Source organism: Bos javanicus, chromosome 2, assembly GCF_032452875.1.
Source record: "Bos javanicus breed banteng chromosome 2, ARS-OSU_banteng_1.0, whole genome shotgun sequence".
Lineage (NCBI taxonomy): Eukaryota > Metazoa > Chordata > Mammalia > Artiodactyla > Bovidae > Bos > Bos javanicus.
This window is the reverse complement of record NC_083869.1, coordinates 67,774,347-67,796,492: the sequence shown is the minus strand read 5'-3', so window position 1 is coordinate 67,796,492 and position 22,146 is coordinate 67,774,347. Positions and strand designations below refer to the sequence as shown.

Genomic DNA, 22,146 nt, shown 5'->3' with positions numbered 1-22,146 from the left:
GTTTAGGATTAACATATACATACTACTATATATAAAATACATAAGCAACAAGGAACACAGGGAACTACAGTAAATATCTTCTAATAATCCCTAATGGAAAAGAACCTGAAAAAGAACATATATAAAGCTTTGCTGTATACATGACATGTAAATCAACTATACTTCAATAAAAAAAGAGAAAATTAAAAAGAACTAAATGAAAGAGAAGTTACAGAAGAAGGAGTTAACATAAGAGCAAATAACAACTTCTTCAGGAAGACATCAAGAACTTTCAGGGCCTCTGGCCATAAATGACAAAGGAGAAAGTTAGGTCATGGTATCACAGTTAGGAATAAACAATAGAGGAAGTAAAACCATTGACTATTGCATTTTCTGTATTATCTGACTTATTAAAATGAAATGATAAATTGTTTCTATGTATCAAAATATCTAAATTAATGCAATCTGCATAAAAATAATGAATTATAATCACAATAGTTATAAAAGTCATTTGTACTAGACACTTTATATGCTAATTCATTTAATCTAAAAAGCAGCCTTAAAACATAAGATAAACTATAATTCTCACTTTATATTTGGATAAACTGAGCCTTAAAAAAGGTTAAGCAATGTTTTCAAGGATACACTGTTAATGAATGACAAAACTGGGATTTGAACTCCGACAGTTTGATTACACAGACTTATTGTCCACATTCAGTAGTCATAACAAGTAATGCCATTTTCATTTCTACTCTTTTTTTAAGTGCTGTCAAAGCAATGTTAGCTGGGTTCTCAATAAGGAAAATAACTATTAATAATTACGCTCAGGAAAACAATTCTATATCAATATCAAGTTGGTTAACCAATAGGTGTTAGAGGCCTCTGTGCCCAATACTATGTAGTCACAGCGTAGTCTCACAGAAAATATGGATGCCTTCAATTCCATAGTCAATTCCAAAGTTGGAAAAACCTAAGAGTCAGGTTTTTCTAAGGATGGGAAGGGCTTCCCGCTGGTCTTAAATCCAAGAAGGAAAACTGATAAGAATGATTCAAATTTAACTGACTGTTTTGGCAGTGGAAATAAACGCTTCCTCAATGTTGCAAAAGAGCTGATAAAAAGTAAAAGGCTTAGATGTGAAAACACCGATGTACCTTTATGCTAACTAAAATAACTGATCACAGAAGGCAACAAATATTGCATGATTCCACCTAAGTGAGGCATCTAAAATAGATTCATAGAAGCAGAGAGCAGGATGGGGACGGGTAGGGGGAGGAAGGCAGAGTAGCTGTTTAATGAGAGCAGAGTTTCAATCATGCAAGAGGAATAGTTCCAGAGATCTGCTGTACAACCTTGTGCCTATAATTAACAACATTGTATTACATACCTAACATTTTGTTCAGGGGGTAGATCTCACTTTAAGTGCTCTCACCACAATTTTTTTAAATGACTTTTAAAAATTTAGCATAACTTTGATATGATAAATATATCACAAAGAAAAAAAAAGTATAGACCAGTATCATTTATTAAGAAAAAAAAAACATTTGAATCAGTTCTAATGAGGTGGAAACTGAAGCCTATTATACAGAGTGAAGTAAGCCAGAAAGAAAAACACCAATACAGTATCTAACACATATATATGGAATTTAGAAAGATGATAACGATAACCCTGTATACGAGACAGCAAAAGAGATGCAGATATATAGAACAGTCTTGTGGACTCTGTGGGAGAGGGCAAGAGTGGGATGATATGGGAGAATGGCATTGAAACATGTATATTACCATATGTGAAACACATTGCCAGTCCAGGTTCAATGCATGATACAGGGTGCTTGGGGCTGGTGCACTGGGACGACCCAGAGGGATGGGATGGGGAGGGAGGTGGGAGGGAGGTTTAGGATGGGGAACACATGTACACCCGTGGCGGATTCATGTCAGTGTATGGCAAAACCAATACAATATTGTAAAGTTAAAAAAAAAAAAGAAAAAAACAAAGGGAAGGTAGAGCTTGAGTAATTGCTAATCAGACATCCATAAACTAAATGTTATGAGTCATTATTCCCAGGAATAACACTGAGTTCAGTTTGGGATGCAAGAAGCAAAAACAATTATACACACTTTCATATTATTTAGCGGTGGTGTCCTTGAGGAACTCACACAACTGACAGCTGTCCTGCTTAACTACACACATGGGATTTCTTCTGTTGTTTTTTAATCAGAATATTGGCATGTGAGACATAAAAAAAAACTAAACTTTTTAGATTTCTTTATTTCAAAAACAAATAAAATACTTACATTATTAACAGAAGAGCATACTGGTTTCGGTCCATAAAATCTTTGGGAAAGGACAACTGTAAAGGAAGTTCTTTTAAAGAAAGAGCAAAATATTAAAGATGGAGAGTCATTTATATGTAAAACTCTAAGGTGCAGAGAAAGTTGTTCTTGAATGATGAAGCATGCACAAAACTTTACCATAGTCGTCAATATGAAGCATTTTAATTTCTGACTTTACTATCTTCTTTTTCAGGATAGCTTCCTTCAGCATAGAATTGCTTTCCAAAATAAAATATTCTATAAATCAGAAAGGATAGTGCAAATAATTAGATTAAGAATCAGCACAACACAAATAATTATCCAGCATTACCATTTGATAGGCACTAATTGTGAAAGTATTAGTCACTCATTTGTGTTTGACTTTTTGGAAACTCATGGACTACAGCCCACCAAACTCTTCTGTCCATGGAATTCTGTGGGCAAGAATACTGGAGTGGGTTGCCATTCCCTTCTTAAGGGGATCATCCCAAATCAGGGATTGAACCCAAGTCTCTTGCACTGGAGGCAGATTTTTACCATCTGAGCCACCAGGGAAGCCCTAGGCACCCATTAACCTCTCATAATTTCTCTCTTGGATTACTGTAATAGTTTCTAACTGGGCCTCCTTATTTTAGTGAAATTGTCCCCAGTTGCCCTATACTTGGAACATGTTTACATTTTCAAAATGTAAATCTGATCATCCTATGGTTCTGCTTAAAAATATATTGAAAATAATACAAAACTATCTAGCATCCAATGACTTAAAGTCACTGTGGCTGAATTTGAATACAAAGTTACTAAGCATGCAAAAATTAGGAAAACATCACCCTTGATGAGTACAGATTTTATTCAATAGAAAGAACCCAGAAATGCCACAGATGCGTATAATGGATAGACAATGGCATTAAAGCATATTTTAATTAAATTCCATGTGTTCAGTAAGTTAAAAAAAAAAACAAAACTGAGGATAATAGGGAGAAGTATGAAAAAAAAAACAGTTTAAAAAGAAAGAAGTTAAAATTCTAAAATTAAAAAACTGAAAAATTTGAGGCACATAAAAATTATAAAATCTAAGATTTAAAAATACTGGATGGGATTAATAGCATACTAGATACTGCTGAAGAAAAGATTAATTAACTATATTTGACAATATAGTGATAGACAACATAAAAAATAAAACACCCAAAAAAGAAAAAGAGACAAAGAATTGACAAAACATGAAGTGAAAGAAGCATCAGTAAATTGCTGGAATTTTGATTGATATGTTAAATACATTGACTTATTGGGGATATTTTATATATAAAAATGGTGAACTCTTTAATCCATAAATAACTATATGTGTATATACGTATATATTTGAGTCTTTAATTTCTTTTGGAAATGTTTACTTTCATTTTAGGAGACTGACACATTTATTACATGTATTATAGGATAGTTCTTAACTATCCTATATAGTTCTTAACAATATTTTAAATGGTTATTTTGATCTATTTTTACATTTTGCATTGCCTTATAGTATATAAAATAGGTGATATTTGTATATTAAACTATAATCATGATAAATCCCTTCATTATATCTAAAATTGTTATGAGTATATGTGGATTCCATATTTTTTATTTGATTTCTGTTTTGTTTACAAGTATATCTTCTGAAAATAAAGGCAAGTTTTTCACCTATATTTCTTTTTCTTGCCTTATTTCATTAAGTCTTCTAATACAATTTACAATGAGGTAGTGATAGCAAACACTCTTTACTTTTACCCAGTCTTGGGAGAAATGCATTGTCTTCAACATCAAGTATTAATATGATATCAGTTTTAGTATTTTTGTAGATAACAATCATTAAGTTAAATCACTTATTTCTTCTTTTTCAGTTATTATTATTACCTTATTATTATTGTTTTCATTATAATTTTTTTCTAAATCCTTTGAGTTGTTGACAGAATAATATAGTAAGTTGCATTGATTAATTATTAAATGTCATTACCCTTTTATAAATTATTAGATTTGTGTTGCTTGTATTTAGTTAAGAAATTTTGCATCAATATTCTGAGAAAAATTTATTTTTTTGTCCTTGTTATATCTATGCTGACTTTGGAACCTGGTCAATGCTGGTTTTACATTTTCTGAGAGTTTGTGTGAGCTTGGTATTAGTACATTAAATATTGCTCAGAATGTACCAGTGAAGATACTGGTACTGGAATTTTCTTTTTAGGAAGAGTGGTAGTGGTGGTTTAGTTGCTCAGTCGTGTCCAACTCTTGCGACCCCATGGCCTGTAGCCTGCCAGTCTTCTTCTCTGTCCATGGGATTCTCCAGGTAAGAATATTGGAGTGGGTTGCCATTTCCTTCTCTATGGGAAGAGTACTAACTGTGAATTAAAAATTTTAATAGATAATGGGATATTTATATATTATACATATTCTTTGAGTGGTTAGCAATTTTTCTTTTAAGAAATTTACCCATTTTCTAAGATGTCAAATTTACTACCATTAAAACTACTTATAACATTCCATTACTATCATCTACATCAAACGTCTGTAGAAGCTGTTATTAACATCGTCTATTTCATTAGTGAAAATGATAGTGCACTTTTCCTTTTATGGCTTTATCTAAAATTTTATCAATTTTACTTATTCTTCTAAGAAATCTTTTAGTTTTTATATATTTTGTTTACTGTCAATCCATTTTCTATATCATTTATTTCCACTCTGACTTTATAATTTCCTTCCTTCAACTTACTTTCTATTCTTTAGCTCTTCTTTTTCTAGTTTTTTAAGGCAGACTCTTAGGTGATTGATTTTAAAGATTTCCCTTTTTTATAAAATAAGAATTTAGAGACATAAACCTGTTTCTAATCATGATGTTTTTGTTCTTGTTTAGTTGTGTCCAACTCTGTGACTCGCATGGACTCTTGCCTGTTAGGCTCCTCTGTCCATGGTATTTCCCAGGCAAGAAAACTGGAGTGGGTGGCCATTTCCTTATCCAGGGGATTGTAAGTATCCCTAAATTCAGATTAGTTGTGTTTTCATTTTCATTTGGCTCAAATATTTTCCAATTATTTTTCTAATAAGTAAATTCCTCTTTGATCTTTGTGTTATTTAAAGATGCAAATCTGATGACAAAAGATTCTTGGTTTCTATTCTTCTTGATTCTTTATTTTGGCTTTACTTTTGAAGGATATTTTCAAAGTTTGTTTTTCTAGGTTGGTTTTGTTTTATTTTTGCTTTCCATTGGTATTCAAAAGATTTTTCTCCATTCTTTTTTTCTGATAAGAAGTCTGCAGTCATTCTTGGCTTTCTTACTATGTATATAATGTGTGGATGTCTTTTTAATTTTGTATCCTGCTTGAGGTTTGCTGAGCAATTTCATATTTTTCATCAGATTTGGATTTGGATGTTATTTCATCAAATATATTTTTCCATTCTGAGTTTAAAATATTATAGATATGGATATTAGCCTAAGTTAACTAGGCTCTGTTCATTTCTTTCATCATTTTTCTCTGTCTTGAAGTTTTTATAGATAATGTTTCAAACTCATTAATATTTTCTTCTGCAGTGTTTAATTTGCTTGCAATATTTTTCTGTAAAGTTTTAATTTCATATATTTAAACTTAAAATATATTCTATTTATTTTATCACTACATTCATTTTTTCTTAATATCATTCAATATTTTTATAATTGCCCATTTATTGTACTCATTAGGGGATTCCATAATTTTCATCATATCTGAATCTGTCTCAATTCACTGGCTTTCTTTTTTCTAGCTAGTTATATTTATTAGCTTCTTTACATAACCAGTAATGTTTTATTGGATTCTAATCATTGTGATATTTATATTGTTGAGTTCTAAACATTGTTCTGTTCTTTTATAAATTGTTGGTCTTTGTTATAGCAGATGTTTAAGCTATTTGGAGGTCAGCTTAATTATTTAAAAGCTTTTAAAAATATTTTATTTAGTGTGACTTGTTAAGCTATACTACAAAAGGCATGACTCTTCTGGGATCTCTTCTAAACATTCCAGTGTTCTGATTAGTTGGAACTTTAATATACCCCAGCATTGTGTGACTTTTGGCTTTCCCAAGCACAAAGTATCTTCCTATGCATACTCAGCGAAGTATTTTCAGCAACAGATGATCCCCCACAGCTCTATGCAGATTCCTGGTGTTCTTTCTCTGCCTCCAGGGAATTCTGTTCCAGTGTTATCTACCCTCCCAACATTCCAAAAGCTTCAACCCTTCAGAGTTTAATTTCTGTCTCCATTGTTTCTGAGGTACTCTTATACACTTATTTCATTCTTCCTCATTACACTGGATTTCAGAAAATAACTCTGGCCAGAAAGCCAGGGCAATTGCCACATTAATCTCATTGGTTTCCTTTCATTCAAGAATCACTACCCTATCATGACTACTGTCCCACGTTTGAAAGGTGTTATTTCATGTATTTTACACAGCTTTTTTAAAAAAAATTATTTTATTTTATTTTCTGTCTTTTGGCTAAGAGCCCATGTTTACTTCCATGTACTCTGTGGCCAAGTAAGAATATTTATTTTTGATTGTCAATGGCTTATCATTGATACTTTATTGTTAAGTACAATTTCCTTAGAATGAAACATAAGGCTTTCATGATCTGGTTCCAGCCTGCCCTGTAGCCTATATCTTTTGTTTTTATCTTAAATGTTTTGTTCCAGCCACACTGAACAATTTTTATCTTGCAAATGTAAATATTTCATGTGTCATGATTGTGCATTCACATTCTTTCTTCCAGAAATGCTTTCCACTGATTTCCCCCTCTTTTTTTTGAAAGGTGCACACTTCTACAAGAGAAATTATTATATTCTATTACAAGCATTACATTTTCTGATTCTTGCTTTGGACTGAGAATTCTGTGTGAATTTCAGACACATCAAACCACCTCTCCTATAAATAAGTATCACTTTCTATAATACGAATTTGGGAAATTAGCTGATTCCAGAGATTTCTTCTATCGACTTAATATAAGAAATTTCTGATTATTAAATATAGTATATTTTCAAGGAATCTATCCCAAACACTCAATTATAAAATTTAAAATGTGAACATTTCAACTTTATATACTTTTGTTAAGGATTCAGAATTTATAATGTTTAAGACCTGTCATAAAAATGCACTTAATAAACCTAATCATTGATAAAAGCATTCATTTTGGATTCAAAAGAAATCATCTGATATTTGTTAACTACATAAGCAGCAGTTTTTACAGACTGTTAATTTTTCCTTTATACCTTTAACTAGAAGTCATCTTATTGGATAAGGATTTTTAAAGTGGAAAATATGTTTATTGTATTAAAATGATTAGTTGACTAAATGAGTTAGAGGTATTGATATGAGTGTAATATATGAATAATTTATCATGGTTCTTTTTTATTACCAAAAATGAACAGGAAAAATTAAATTACATGAGATAAGAGGTAGCTGAAAATTTTACTTCTAAATCAAACGATATTTATCTGCTCATGGGAAAAAATCAATTCATGGTCACAGAGAAATAAAATTCTATTTAAGGAAAAAATACAGAAGATAATAAAGTCATTTTCAAAAGCAAACAATTTTTTCATGGTATTTTCAGAAAACATATTTCATACAAAGTTTTGTGAAACTTTATAAAGAGAAGACACTATTAAGACATGATATAATTGTGGGATTGGGGAAGAAAAGAGGATAAAGTGAGAACAGAAAGTTGGGAAGAAGGAAAAGAGGGTGAGATAAGAAAGTAGAAAGGAAGTATAAGGAGGGATGAGAAGAAAGATATACAATGCAGAGAAAAGAAGAAAGGAAAGAGACTAAAATAAATTAAAGTAAAAGAAATAAAGCATAAATGAATAATTAAGGAGAAAAATGAAAATATAAAAGAGGAAAAGAATCATAGAAATATAAGACAAAGGACTTTTGAAATACTAAGTAAAATGTTGCATATTTATACATTTTCCAAGTCACTGAACATGTTAATGAAGGGTTTCTTTTTCATTTTAAAGATAATATATGTTCATTGTAGAAAATTAGGAAAGTACTCAAGAAAAGAGAACAAAAAAATCACCTGAAAGGCTGCCACATAAATGCAAGACCTTTTACTGTTTGCAAATGTTGTCTTCCAGAATTTTTATATGCATTTTTAAGTACTTTTTTTAAAGTGGCATAAGTATTTGAATTGCACAATCATTTAGAAATATAACTTAAACAGTTTTGAATAATTGACTTTTAAAAACATATTTTTGATCCCTGCATCCAGAAGATCCTATGGAGGAGGACATTCCAGCCCACCCCAGCATTCCTGCCTGCAGAGTCCCATGGACAGAAGAGCCTGGCGGTTCACAGTCCCTGGGTTTGCAGAGTCAGACATTACAGAAGAGACCCAGCATGCATGCATACATTGAGAAAGAATTGAGAGTTCAGTAATAGACCAGTACATATGTGGTCAATTGATTTCCTACAACAGTGCGAAGACCCATCAATGGGGAAAAAAATGAGGTGTCTATCACATTGCTAAAGATAAATGATGAAGATGGGTTGAGGATTGAGGTCACAGCACCATGAAAGAGAAAGATTCTCAGAATGTGGTCCTTGGACAACTGAGTTCAGAATCAGTTGGGGACAGATTGGGAGTTTGGGAAGGACATGTACACACTGCTATATTTAAAATGGATTACCAATAAGGACCTACTGTATAGCACAGGGAACCCTGCTCAATATTATGTGGCAGCCTGGATGGGAGGGGAGTTTAGAGGAGACTGGATACATGTATATGTATAACTGAGTCCCTTCACAGGCCACGTGAAACTATCATTACACTGTTAATCGGCTCCATAGGATCTTCCCGATGCAGGGATCAAAACTGCGTCTCTTATGTCTTCTGCATTGGCAGACAGGTTTTTACCAATCTCAAAAAAAAATAAATAAATAAATAAAAACATATTTTTATTTTTAATCCTAGTGGGGAACTAATGGCAACTTTATTAGAACAATTTGATGAAATTTTAATAAAGGACCATTTACAAATATAGGAAAATGGCACAGGGATCATAAGGGGTAGTACCACAACCCAGGGCTCATGACAGTGGTTTGGTGTGTAGGTCAGAGAGAGCAGTTACTTGGAGATGGTTGCATGAAAGACCCACAGTGACTTTCACCCAAGAGTCACAGCAGCCTGGGTGACTCCACAGGGATAATGCTGGAGAAATACAGACTCCAAAGTCACTTTTCTGCCTCTCTTCAGTCACCTATAGGATTTGCGTTAGCTGAATCCAATTGTCAATAAATAGCTGCAGAACTTAAATCATCAAAACAAAATCTTTCTTGGGTAGAGACCACGGGAGAGAAAAAACAGTTAAGAGTGGCTCTGAAAAGACTAATGAAAGATATTCAGAGCACAAATTAATATGCCATTAAAGTTTATTTACAAATCCCACCTTTCATTATTTGTGTTTTTTTTCACTATTATCAGTAGCACATCTATAATTTTCTCTATTTAGAATTATCTTCTCAGTATAAACCAATAAAAAAGAAAAATATAGGGTAAATAGATACAAAAGATTTAATGCTTATGGCTATTTTTTCCCAAAAGATTTACTGTAATTTATATTTCTACCAGCAAGTTATAAGAGCCTCATTAGCAATGTAAATTTTTTTATATTATTAATTTGTTAGGAAAAAATATTTGGTAGTGTTTTACTTTGCATTTTTGGATAACTGGTGAGTTTAAAGGGTTTTCATATTTGGTTTTTTTTTTTTTTTCATTTTTTCAATATACTTTTGATGCTTTATTGTACTTCTCGTGGTCCCCAAATGAGTTATGACTAATTCATTTGTTTAGCAGGGGCTTCCCTGGTGACTCAGATGGTAAAGAATTTGCCTGCAATACAAGAGACCTAGGTTCCATCCCTGGATTGGGAAGATTCCTTGGAGAAGGGAATGGCTACCTGCTTCAGTATTCTTGCCTGGAGAATGACAGAGGAGCCTGGTGAGTTATAGTCCATGGGGTTGAAAAGAGTCAGACTTAACTGAGCCTCTAACCTTTCACTTAGTTTAATAAAGATTAACCTGAAGATCCATTAACCCAAAAACTTAATTACAATCAAATTTAAATTTTATATAAATAAATAGTTGTCTTTAGAAAATAAAATTAAGCACCTGATCACTGTTTACAGTCCATTTATTTTCTTGATCTTGAGACTAACAGAATTATAAATGAGAAAATATGAAAGATTTGCCTGAAACAAAAGTGTGTCACAATTTGTAACAAAAGTTATTAGACAACAACATCCACTTTTAACAATAGAATATATTTAATTAAATTCAGGTTGGAAATTTAAAAAAAGTTATCATTTTGGCAGAATATGCATTGTAACACAAATAGTTGTTTATCAAGTAATTCCTATGTTGCAAATATAGCTCATCCTCACAGAAAATTCATTTGCTAGTTTTTTTTACAAGGAAATAGATTCTATGAGATTATACCCACAAAAGATATGTGACAGACTCACTTTATACACTAATTTTTGTATCTGTGAAATTCAATCTTCTTTCCATTTTATCAAATATACTGCCCTTATTATCATTATTGTTGCTCTCAGTGTTAATATTCAACAGATTTAATATGCTTACCATAATCTTTTTAGGATTTACAGTGATAAGTAGAAACCAGAAGATGTGCTAAATGATTTCCAAAATCACACAAAACTCCATTCGCTATTTAGAAGTTTTGTCTTTTTCTATGAGGCTGGATGTCTCCATATGGTGATATTTGAAAAGTGTAAATACTCTTCCTCTGTCCTCTAAAAATTGTATTTGTCCTTCAGCATTACATTTTTATATTATCTCTCCTTTAAGTCAAAGCATTTAAGTAAGACTCATACTTAAGAACTGATGCTAAAGCTGAAACTCCAATACTTTGGCCACCTCATGTGAACGAAGAGTTGACTCATTGGAAAAGACTCTGATGCTGGGAAGGATTGGGGGCAGGAGGAGAAGGGGACGACAGAGGATGAGATGGGTGGATGGCATCACTGACTCAATGGACATGAGTTTGAGTGAACTCCAGGAGTTGGTGATGGACAGGGAAGCCTGGCGTGCTGCAATTCATGGGGTCGCAGAGTTGGACACAACTGAGTGACTGAACTGAACTGAACTGATGTCATGAGAGAGACAAAAACAATATAATAAGCTTTACAGTGATGATCATAAACCCTATTCTGGAGTCAGCATGTCTTATTTGATTCCCACCTGTGCTATCTATTATATTAGAGTGACTCTCTCCAAGTTTTTTAACCTTTTTGGGACTCAATTTCTTCATCTGTAAAAGCGGGTGATGCAATTAACAATATCAGGGGTGTTCTGAGGAGTAAATGTGTTAATAAATATAAGCCTCAATTACAATCGATTATGGGATTTCCTATAATCAAGAGCTCAGTTGGTAAAGAATCCACCTGCAACACAGGAGACCCAGGTTCGATTCCTGGGTTAGAAAGATCCACTGGAGAAGGGACAGGCTACCCATTCCAGTATTCTTGGGCTTCCCTTGTGGCTCAGCTGGTAAAGAATTCGCCTGCAACGTGGGAGACATGAGTTTGATCCCTGGGTTGGGAAGATCCCCTGGAGAAGGGAAAGGCTACCCACTCCAGTATTCTGGCCTGGAGAATTCCAGGCTATATACTGTATAGTCCATGGGGTTGCAAAGAATCAGACATGACTGAGAGACTAAGTTTCACAATAGATTATAATAGTCTATGATAAATCATTACAGCATGAGGGTATTGATTAAATAAAAATTTTAAATTAAAGAAGGAAAAGAAGGATAGATGAAAATAAGGAAAAAAGAGTCAGGAAGTAATTTGGCTATTCAGTTTTCAGATCAGCTCAATCGTGTTTGTGCTTATACTCTTTACTGTCAAAGTTCTTAAATACATTGACCACATCTTACTAGCAATGAACACCCAATCTCTGCCATATATCCTAATAAAGTCTTCACTCAATAGATAATGGACAATTTAATAAATATATAAAAACATAAATGAATATGTAAAACTAGTCATGGATAACTAAAATAAATAGGATATAAAATATATGAAACAATATATTTTTCATATTTTTTTTCTAAAATAAGTGTGTTGATCTGGAGAAATAATCTGCATGAGGTTCAAGAAAGAATAAACCAGAGCCCTAATGGGTCAATAGACTGAAATGTACCTAAATGAACTTCATCAATCACTCCTCAGTCAATTTAGATACAGGAGATACCCCATTTCGGGCATACATTGATAAGATCCAACTCCAATTATAAGGCAGCCCGACCTATTTGCTTTATTATTTCTCTTACACACACAATGTCATATCGATGGTACCTATGCCTCTTTCCCCAATCTGAGGGCTCCTTTGAAGACGGTTCTATAGAGTACAAAACTCAAAATGAATAAGATCATATCAAAGACTGATGCCAACCATGATTCTTCTGCATTGTTGTGTTCATGTACTTACTTGCTGGGTTGTCTGTGCTATGTAGGCTGACCACTGGAACCCCTGGACCTGGATTTTAGAAATATATGTAGAAACATTTTAAAGACATCTAAATAATAACTATTGGAAGGCTAGATGACAGAATTCTTTTTTTCCACATGTAAGCATTTCATAGTTAAAACATGATGAAATAGAAATCAGATTATTAGATTTCACTCCTTTCTATGCATATTTTATTCAGAAAAGTAAAAAATATGGGGAAATAAACTATTTACAAGATTATTGCTAAGATCCTCCCTTCTCTAAAATGCCATATATATCAGTATTTCTATGGTTTTAGCCAATCTAATGCACCCTACTGTCTTTTTCTCTAGTCTTTAATAGAAGAGTCACTGATCTGTCAGTTGATTCCCAAACCTGTGACCTTTTACCCTCTCATCCAAGATTAAATTCTATTTACCACTCAGCCAAGAAAGAAAGAATGCGTGCATATTAGAAATATTCCATCCACAAGACAAATTAAATTTCAAAGCTAATCTTATATTAATTTAAAAATATATTAACTGGAATATTATTTCAAATACACTGGACAATTCAGGTGTAACTATAAGATGTTATCTTGAAACTTCACTTCCCTAATGAACTCTATTTGGAGGCTAATGGTTTTTCTCTGGTGTCATCAAACAAGTACTTCTCTTTTTTGATTATGTAAGGTGTCAAGAGAAAAAAATAATGAAAAAGAGCAAGTATTGGTCTATTCCTCATGGTATCTTAAAACAGGACTGCACAAGATACCAGCTAAAGCTGTAACACTCAATCCATTGCATTATAAGAGGATATCTCCCATTTCATCAGAGTATCCTATTAAAGGTACAATGATTCCTACTAGTATAACCTAGACATACTATACCACTAGGTAAGACTTAGCATACTATTATCATATAGAAGAAATAACTGGGGTGAACACACTTTCTCAAAATTTAAGGAGGCTAGACCCAAAGAATTAACAACAAAGCCATTTCTTAACAACAAAGCCATTATTTCAACACGTATTGCTTTTCCTAAAGTCTAGGTAAATTAGTTTATTATTCTAGGATGACTTTGCTAATGTAAATGTTTATCACTTTTAAAAAATATTCATATAAAATAGCACGTATTGATCATGTACCTGTATATATACTGACTTACTCCCAATTTTTGTCTTTTAAATAAAGTAATGGATAAAATTTATATCACAAAAGACCCTTATTTATTACTTTTTAACAAAAACTTGTGTAAACAAGGAATATAAAATCGTAGATCGAGGGTAATCGTTACTACTGATAGTAATAGAAACTGATCAAACAAAATTGATAAAATAAATTTTAACAGAAATCAATTATTACCTTTACAGAGTAATAAGAAATGTTGATTCATGGGACTAAAACTGGCATCAAAATATGTACACTGTTCTTTCATAAAATTACATGAAATGCATTGACGATTCAATAAGCCTTCAGTAGAAGCACTGGGGAAAGAAGAAGAAAGTGAGAAATACTACTGTTCCATGTACTTAAATATGTGTTATCATTATTTTAATATTAACATAAAGATGTTACAGTATTACTTACATTGAAGTTCCTCATAAATTATCACTTATCATAAAAATGCAAAGTCAATTTCCATTACTAATGTTATGACATACACATTTTTCTTCTCAGTAAAAAAATTAAAATTACAAACACCTATACATATGTAGCATGTATATAGTTATATATGCTTTAAAGAAACTGACTTTCCCAGGACTCAATATAACTTATTCTTAGTTATATTTTTATAGATATTTCTTTGTACAGTCTAAAAAGAAATTACCCACACAGACAAGCATAGTCACTAGCAATAATATTAGTTGAGAGAACTAATAAATTATGAATAATCATAAATTATCTGTGCTGCTAGACAAAAACACTGCTAATGATACATTTTTTAAACTTGGCTGGACAAAATATTCTCAGTTTCATTTTGGAATAAAACACATAGTATACTATACTTCACGAAGTCACAACTTCACACTTGAAACATTTTGGGTTCATTATAAACCCAAATTTTCCTTTACACCCAAAGTGATCAATATAATAGGCACTTAAATGCATTAGCTAGTTTCATCCTTATGATAAATCATAGCCTTTTTTTTTTCTTTTAAACTGTGGTAAAACAACATTCACCATTTTAGCCAGTTTTCAAGTATATGGTTTATTTCAGTCACAATATTGCACAACTATTGCCACCGAGAGACTATGAATGTGTGGCAATCACACACAGAATTTAACTTTTCTCTCTCTACTCTGTCATATAATTTTTAAGATCCAAGTTCCCTAAAAAATTTATATTTGTATTTTCTCATTATTTAGATTATGAAATTACTAAAAACAAAGAAAAGCATACTTTGAGACAAAATTATGACACTGAATATGGTAGCAATTCTGATTCTGTTAATCCTATAGATTAAATCAACCAATTAATATTTTTATGGACCTGGACAAGACAATGATTGAGTTTTTTGGGTTAAACACTAACATTATCTTATAGTCAAGTCAACTGGCACTTGATGAGCCATTTAAAGAAAAATTTATTGGTTGTAAATTTTCATTATAACCGAGTCTTCTACAGTAGTGTAGGCCACAGATATATTGACTGTTGTACTGCTTTGCCTCAGTCACTAGAGATGTGTGTGTTCTCATTTGCTTCAGTCATGTACAGCTTTTTGTGACCCCGTGGCCTATAGCCCTTCAGGCTGTCTGTCCATGGGGATTCTCCAGGCAAGAATACTGGAGTCGGTTGCCATGCCCTTCTCCGGGGGATCTTCCCAATGCAGGGATCAAATCCGTGTCTCTTACATGTCCTACACTGGCAGGCAGGTTCCGTACCACTAGTCCCACCTCGGAAACCCGTAAGTGTGTTACTCGTTCAGTCATGTTCGACTCTTTGTGACCCCATGGATTGTAGCCTGCTAGGCTTCTCTGTCCATGAAATTCTCCAGGTAGGAATACTGGAGGAGGTTGCCATTTCCTTCAAAGGGGATCTTTTTGACCCAGGAATCCATCCCAAATCTCCTGCATTGAAGGCAGATTCTTTACTGTCTGAGAAGCCCATAGGACAAGCACACAAATCTAAGAACTCATTATTACTCAAGTCACATTTTTAGGCTAAAAAAAGGAGAAGAGGATGAGGCAGCTCCATTAGCTGAACTTAGCCAAATGTAATTTTCTGACACTCATTTTTCTTTAAGAGTTTTACAAAATGGGGGAAATAAAATATCAGTCAAGTATTTCTATCTCTCTAAAGGATTATTCTTGACTGCCAATATTAACCACAATATAAGTTTTAAGAAAGATAAGTTTTAGGTAACCAAAACTAGAAAGTGACCAATACTTTAATCAAGATGTCTAAGCTAAAATTAGAATCAGTCTCTTTAAATAAATAGCTGTTCTTCCTTTGGAAGTCATTAGAATTGAGAACATGTGTTCCAGACTCTAAGAGAGAAAAACAAAGAATGTGAAAATGACATATTGCGATATGTGATTAAAACGAGGAGTGGCTCACTTCAGATGACAGTGATTTATGCATAAATAAGAGTGTGTGAGTGAATTAGAGTGAGTAAGGGTACTTGAAACATGCATTTTTGCTCTCAAAGGAAAGTCTAGGCTACTTGGTAAGAATCACTGGTGACACTGCTTCAAACATGATGAATTTCCACTGAGAATATGCCATGGCAGTTTTGACACTTTAAAAATGGATCTGTGAAACAGAAATTAGAAAGGATATATGAAGTCTAGAATTAATAAGTTGCTTGCCAGACAAAAATGAAAGTCATTCTTGGGAAGCCCTGGTGAAAGCTTTCTGAGTGAGGAGGCATTTTTAATACTAAATAGGTATGACCTTAAACCCTTTTATGAATATAGCTTTTCCTCTGGGAAAATTGGAGAGATGAAAATAGTCCCCGTCCACAGCTCTATTTTAGTAAGCAAGGGCCATGGCTGGCTTAAATAGCAATCTATGGATTTTACACATTCTGAGAGTGGGGAGAGAAAAACTGCCACTTGATCTACTCTACTAAATGTCCACAATGCTTTAATTTGTTCAGGGATAAATCACATGTGTACAGTATTGCATATGTGCTTAGTCCTTCAGTCATTTCTGACTCTTTGCAACCCCGTGGACTATAGCCCACCAGGCTCCTCTGTCCATGGGATACTCCAGGCAAGCGTACGGAATGGGTAGCTATTCCCTTCTCTAGGGGATCTTCCTAACCCAGGGATCGAACCTGGGTATCCTTCATTGCAGGTAGATTCTTTACCATCTGAGACACCAATTCAGTTCAGTTCAGCTGCTCAGTCCTGTCCAACTCTTTTTGATCCCATGGACTGCAGCATGCCAAGCTTCCTTGTCCACCATCCTGCCCAGAGCTTGTTCAAACTTATGTCCATCGAGTTGGTGATGCCATCCAACCATCTGATCCTCTGTTATCCCCTTCTCCTCCTGACTTCAAACTTTCCCAGCATCAGGGTCTTTTCTAGTGAGTCAGTTTTTCACATCAGGTGGCCAAAGTATTGGAGCTTTGGCTTCAGAATCAATGAATATTTAGGATTGATTTCCTTTAGGATCGACTGGTTTGATCAGGGAAGGCCTCATATACTGAAAACTTTAAATGAGGCATAGCAGAATGAAAAGCTATTTGGGAAATAAGGAAATGCTAGTGGTATGTGTCATTCAGAGACGCAAGCCTCAAAAAAAAAAAAAAAAGATTTTTTGAAAAGATAAAAACAAGTGAGGGAAAAATAAAGGAGGAATAAGATGGTCTCCACTCCAGTTGCAAACCTTTAGGCTCACAATGGTCTAGAGATGACGTTTTGTCATACTGAGTTGGCTCTCTCCTAGTCATACCAAAAACGCAACTTCAGATCTTTCCATCCTATGATTATGCTGTGTGGATGGCCCCTGAGTAACCAACCTGTGCAGGAAGGTCCTCTCACACTGCTTACCTGTACAGCTGCCTCCCTCTGGGAGATGACTCGGTGCTCAGAAAGTAACTGCCCATGAAAAAAAAACAACACAAACCTCAGGCACCAATCAATTTTTGCAACACTGAGTTTTCACTTGAATTTTCCAACTACCAAAGAATAAGCAAGAGCTTTTCTATTATTCAACAGCAGGGCTTTGATCCATTTGGGAAACTTCTTTTCTTAAAATGTTGTCATACATTTTTTTCTATGGTCTCTCACAATCTCTCTGAGTGTGACTCTGTGTGTGTGTGCGTGCATGTGTCTGTGCAAATGTGTCTGTGTAAGCATCTTTCTGGGTGAAGCTGCAGGAGAGTCTTAAAGGTTGTTTTTTACATGGCCAGGCTACTTGGATTAGGACCATGGTAAGCAAAAATAAATCTGGCAGATAGGATTGCATTTAACAATACTGACTTCCAACTTGACTAGAGAATCAAAAACGCTCACATTTTTTGTGTAGTTTCATCATACGCCAGGATCTTTACCACTTCCCAGTTTCCTGATGTCAGATGCCGCACGGTAATTTGCTCACTTTTACTCTGCAAAGAAATAGAAAATATTGATTTCCCTTTTATTTAAATAGCATCTGTCTGGTCAATACCAAAGTGCTAACTGCCCCTGTCACTTTTAATTCTTTAGTTCTCAGTTAACATTGAGTTTCTTGTTTTTAATCTCAAGAATGAATACACATTCACATAACCATAGTTACAGGCAAGACAGTACCTTTATTCCTATGTTGTAGGAAAATAATTCACAAAACATCTCCACATAGGACTACATGGGTAGCATCACCTTGACATAGGAAGTCATCTTGGCATTTAGTATAGACACAGGACTTTGATAACGTTAATCTAAATGATCGACAGCTAAACGGTTTGAATAGCTTTGAATAAAACTTTTAGAACAAACTTCATTTCAAATAGATTTTAAGTGTTATACACTTTTAACCTTTGCAGCATGTGTACTGAGAATAATACTGATAGATTTGCTATTTTCACTCAATAATTTACTTCTGAGATTAATTCATGTTGATACTTGTAGACATAGTTTATTTTCACTGCTATATGGTAATTTATTGTATGCATGAATACAGAAAAATTTATTTTTTGATATTTGAGTTTTTCCAAATTTTTGCTCTTTAAAACAAGTTGTCTGTGAACTACTTTATTAATGTCTCCTTGTGCATGTGGCAGGGTTTTCCTGAAACAAACGCTGGTAAGTGGGAAAACTCCTGGAGGGACCACAGAGTAGATGGTGGAGGAGTAAGACGGGGAGATCACCAGTCTCCCGCCAAATACATAAAAACTCATCAAGATATGGAGCAACTCCTACAAAGCAATCTCTAGGTGACAGCAGAAGACCCCAGGCCTCCAGAGGGACAGGCTAAGCTCTCTGAAATGAGGTAGGAGAGAGAAAGGAGCCAAAAGGGAAAAGACAGAGAACTTCTGGGCAGGAACTTGTACCCCAGAGGAGGGTGGGAGCCATGAAACAGAAGTTCCCATGCAACAGGGAAACTCCCTCACAGATAGGCCCAAAGGGGAGCTACGAAGTCTTGGAAAATCAGGGACTTCTGCTGCTGCTACTGCTGCTGCTGCTAAGTTGCTTCAGTCATGTCCGACTCTGTTCGACCCCATAGACGGCAGCCCACCAGGCTCCCCTGTCCCTGGGATTCTCCAGGCAAGAACACTGGAGTGCGTTGCCATTTCCTTCTCCAATACATGAAAGTCAAAAGTGAAAGTGAAGTCTCCGAGTCATGTCTGACTCTTCGCGACCACCTGGACTACAGCCTACCAGGCTCCTCTGTTGATGGGATTTTCCAGGCAAGAGTACTAGAGTGGGGTGCCATTGCCATCTCCAAATCAGAGATTTGGAGGGCAGTAAACAGAGAAAGCTGTACTTCTCAATTCGTTAACAGCTCATGGACTGTGACCCCAAACAGACAGCAGGCTTGGGAACCGAGAGTGGTGTGGCATACAAACCCAGCCAGCACACACAACCCTTGCAGCACAGAGGGCAGTCCCAGGTAGCAAGTGTGATGGGGCAGATGAACCTAGCTAGAAAGTAGTACACAGGGCAGGCCCAGGTACCAAGCAGACAAACACAGCCTGCGCAAAGGGCAGGACTAGGGTTCCCATAGTGGGAAGGCATACAAACTTGGGCAGCGCACACAACCCTCCCGGCATAGCTGGAAGAACAACCCCCACGACAAAGAGTGCAGGCAGTGAGATGAAACAGGTGTACACAAACCTCGCGACGCAGAGGGTGGACCTTGGGAACTGAGAGTCAAGTGCACACAGCCCTGCGACACAGAGGATGAGCTTAGGGGGCTGAGGGAATCCCACACAAGTCGCGGCGACGCAGAAGGATCCACACAAGCACCTACCTAGGAAGTTTCTGCCAGCAGTGCAGGGTGGGACAGGGGAACTGAATCACCAGCAATGATCCCAGGGACATGTAGGCTGCACTGCATGTATGCTGAGAGAGACACTTTGAAGCAGCTGTGAAAATAGACTCGCACGACTGAAGCAACTTAGCAGGAGCAGCAGCAGCAACACTGCAAAAGCTAGGACTGCCCAAAGGCAAACTTAACCCACAGACACTCCAAAATCTACTCCTGGAAACGGCACTGCCCTTGAGAAAGACAAGATCCAGCTCCATCAACCGGAACACAGGCACAAGCTCCACCAACCAGGAAAACATCACAGGACACTAAGCCAACCCCATCCACAGAGGCAAACTCCACAACCAACAACTACTACCTTGAAAACCCTTTTTAATTTTTTTTTCCTTTTTCACTTTTTTCTCTTATAAATCACACCATTTATTCCCCCAATATATCTCCACCTTCACACTAGCATTTAGCGGTGTTGTGTTTTCCTCTTTTTTATCTTGTTATTAAAAAAAAAAATCTTTTTAAGATTTTTTTCTTCTTATAAATCACACTGCTTATTCCCCAACATATTTCCACTATCACATTAGCTTTTTGCAATGCTGTGTTTTCCTTGTTAAAAAATTATAATAATTTTAAGATTTTGTTTCCTTTTTTTCTTATAAATCATATGGTTTATTCCCCCTACATATTTCCACCTCCCTATTAGCCTTCTGCAGTTCTGTAGAGTTTTCCTCTTTGTGTTTTCTGTCAAGAAAAAAAAAGCAAGAACAAATTCATTTTAGGTTTTTTTTTTCTTTTTTCCTCCTCACTTTTTTTTTTTTTAATTTTATTTTCTTTTTTCTTGATGAGTTTTTTGGATTTTGTTTTGGATACATTCATCTGCTTTTCCTACTGTTCTTTACTGGCTGTAGGGAATATATATATATATATATATTCCTGAACATATATATATATATATATATTATATAAAATATATTTTTTCCCACACATGTCTATTCATCTTTGCTTTTCTATTTTTTTCTTTTCTCTCTTTCTCTTTTTATTTTTTAGTCCTCCCTCTTCTCCATCCCTTCTTTTTCTTTTTTCCCACCCTTCTCCTATTTCTTTTTCCTCTCTTTTTTTATTCTCCCTTTTTTCCCTCACTCTGCTTTCACCAAGTTAAATTGTTGAGCTCTCTATGCTATATTCCCCAATTGGCCTTCTGCTTGTGCTCAGATTATCAGACTGAGAATCAGTTAACTCTTCTTTCAATTGGTTGATATCACCTCTGGTTTCCCTGGCTCACCAAGTCAATCTCTTGTACTTTTTTTCTTTAGAACGCTTTGGTTGTAACTGTATATGTGGAAGTGTGTATGTATATGTCCCAGTATTTCTGTAATTACTTACTTTATCTCCTCCCACTAGAACACAGGCACAAGTCACCCAACAAGAAATCAACACAAACCACCCAACTAACATTTCCCTCCAAGGGCAAAAATCAAAAAAAGAAGTAATACAACCCTAAAGTTTGGGAAAAGGAGACCTCAAATGGACCAATTTAGAAAAAAAAAATGATGATGATGAAAAGACAGAGAAATAAAACACAAATGAAAGAGCAAGGTAGAAACTCAAAAGACTAAATAAATAAAGAGGAAGCAAGTAAGCTCCCTGAAAGAAAATTCAAAATAATAATAGTAAAGATCCTCCCAAGACTTAAAAATAGAATGGAGAAAATGAAAGAAGCATTTAACACAGTTAATACAATGACCAAGGACATACAAGAAATACAGAATAAGCAGAGATGAATAACACAATTACTGAAATTAAAAATATACTAGAAGGATCCAATAGCAGAATAACAGGCAGAGGAATGGATAAGTAAGCTGGAGGATAGAGTGGTGGAAATAACTGCTGAAGATCAGAATAAAGAGAAAGGAATGAAAAGAATTGAGGAAAGCCTC

General features: G+C 34.7%; 1 protein-coding gene across 3 annotated transcripts in view; it reads right to left on the bottom strand.

The window, feature by feature from the left end:
* DPP10 (dipeptidyl peptidase like 10) overlaps positions 1 to 22,146 on the bottom strand; it is an 811,290-nt gene that overhangs the window by 37,065 nt on the left and 752,079 nt on the right. For all 3 annotated transcript variants that reach the window (XM_061439625.1, XM_061439633.1, XM_061439629.1), the window contains 6 exons: positions 18,262 to 18,353; positions 17,797 to 17,844; positions 14,161 to 14,282; positions 12,797 to 12,844; positions 2,450 to 2,548; positions 2,273 to 2,342 (listed from right to left, as the gene is read on the bottom strand). In XM_061439625.1, coding sequence (XP_061295609.1) covers positions 2,273 to 2,342; positions 2,450 to 2,548; positions 12,797 to 12,844; positions 14,161 to 14,282; positions 17,797 to 17,844; positions 18,262 to 18,353 — 479 coding nt within the window. The remainder of the gene's footprint in view (positions 1 to 2,272; positions 2,343 to 2,449; positions 2,549 to 12,796; positions 12,845 to 14,160; positions 14,283 to 17,796; positions 17,845 to 18,261; positions 18,354 to 22,146) is intronic.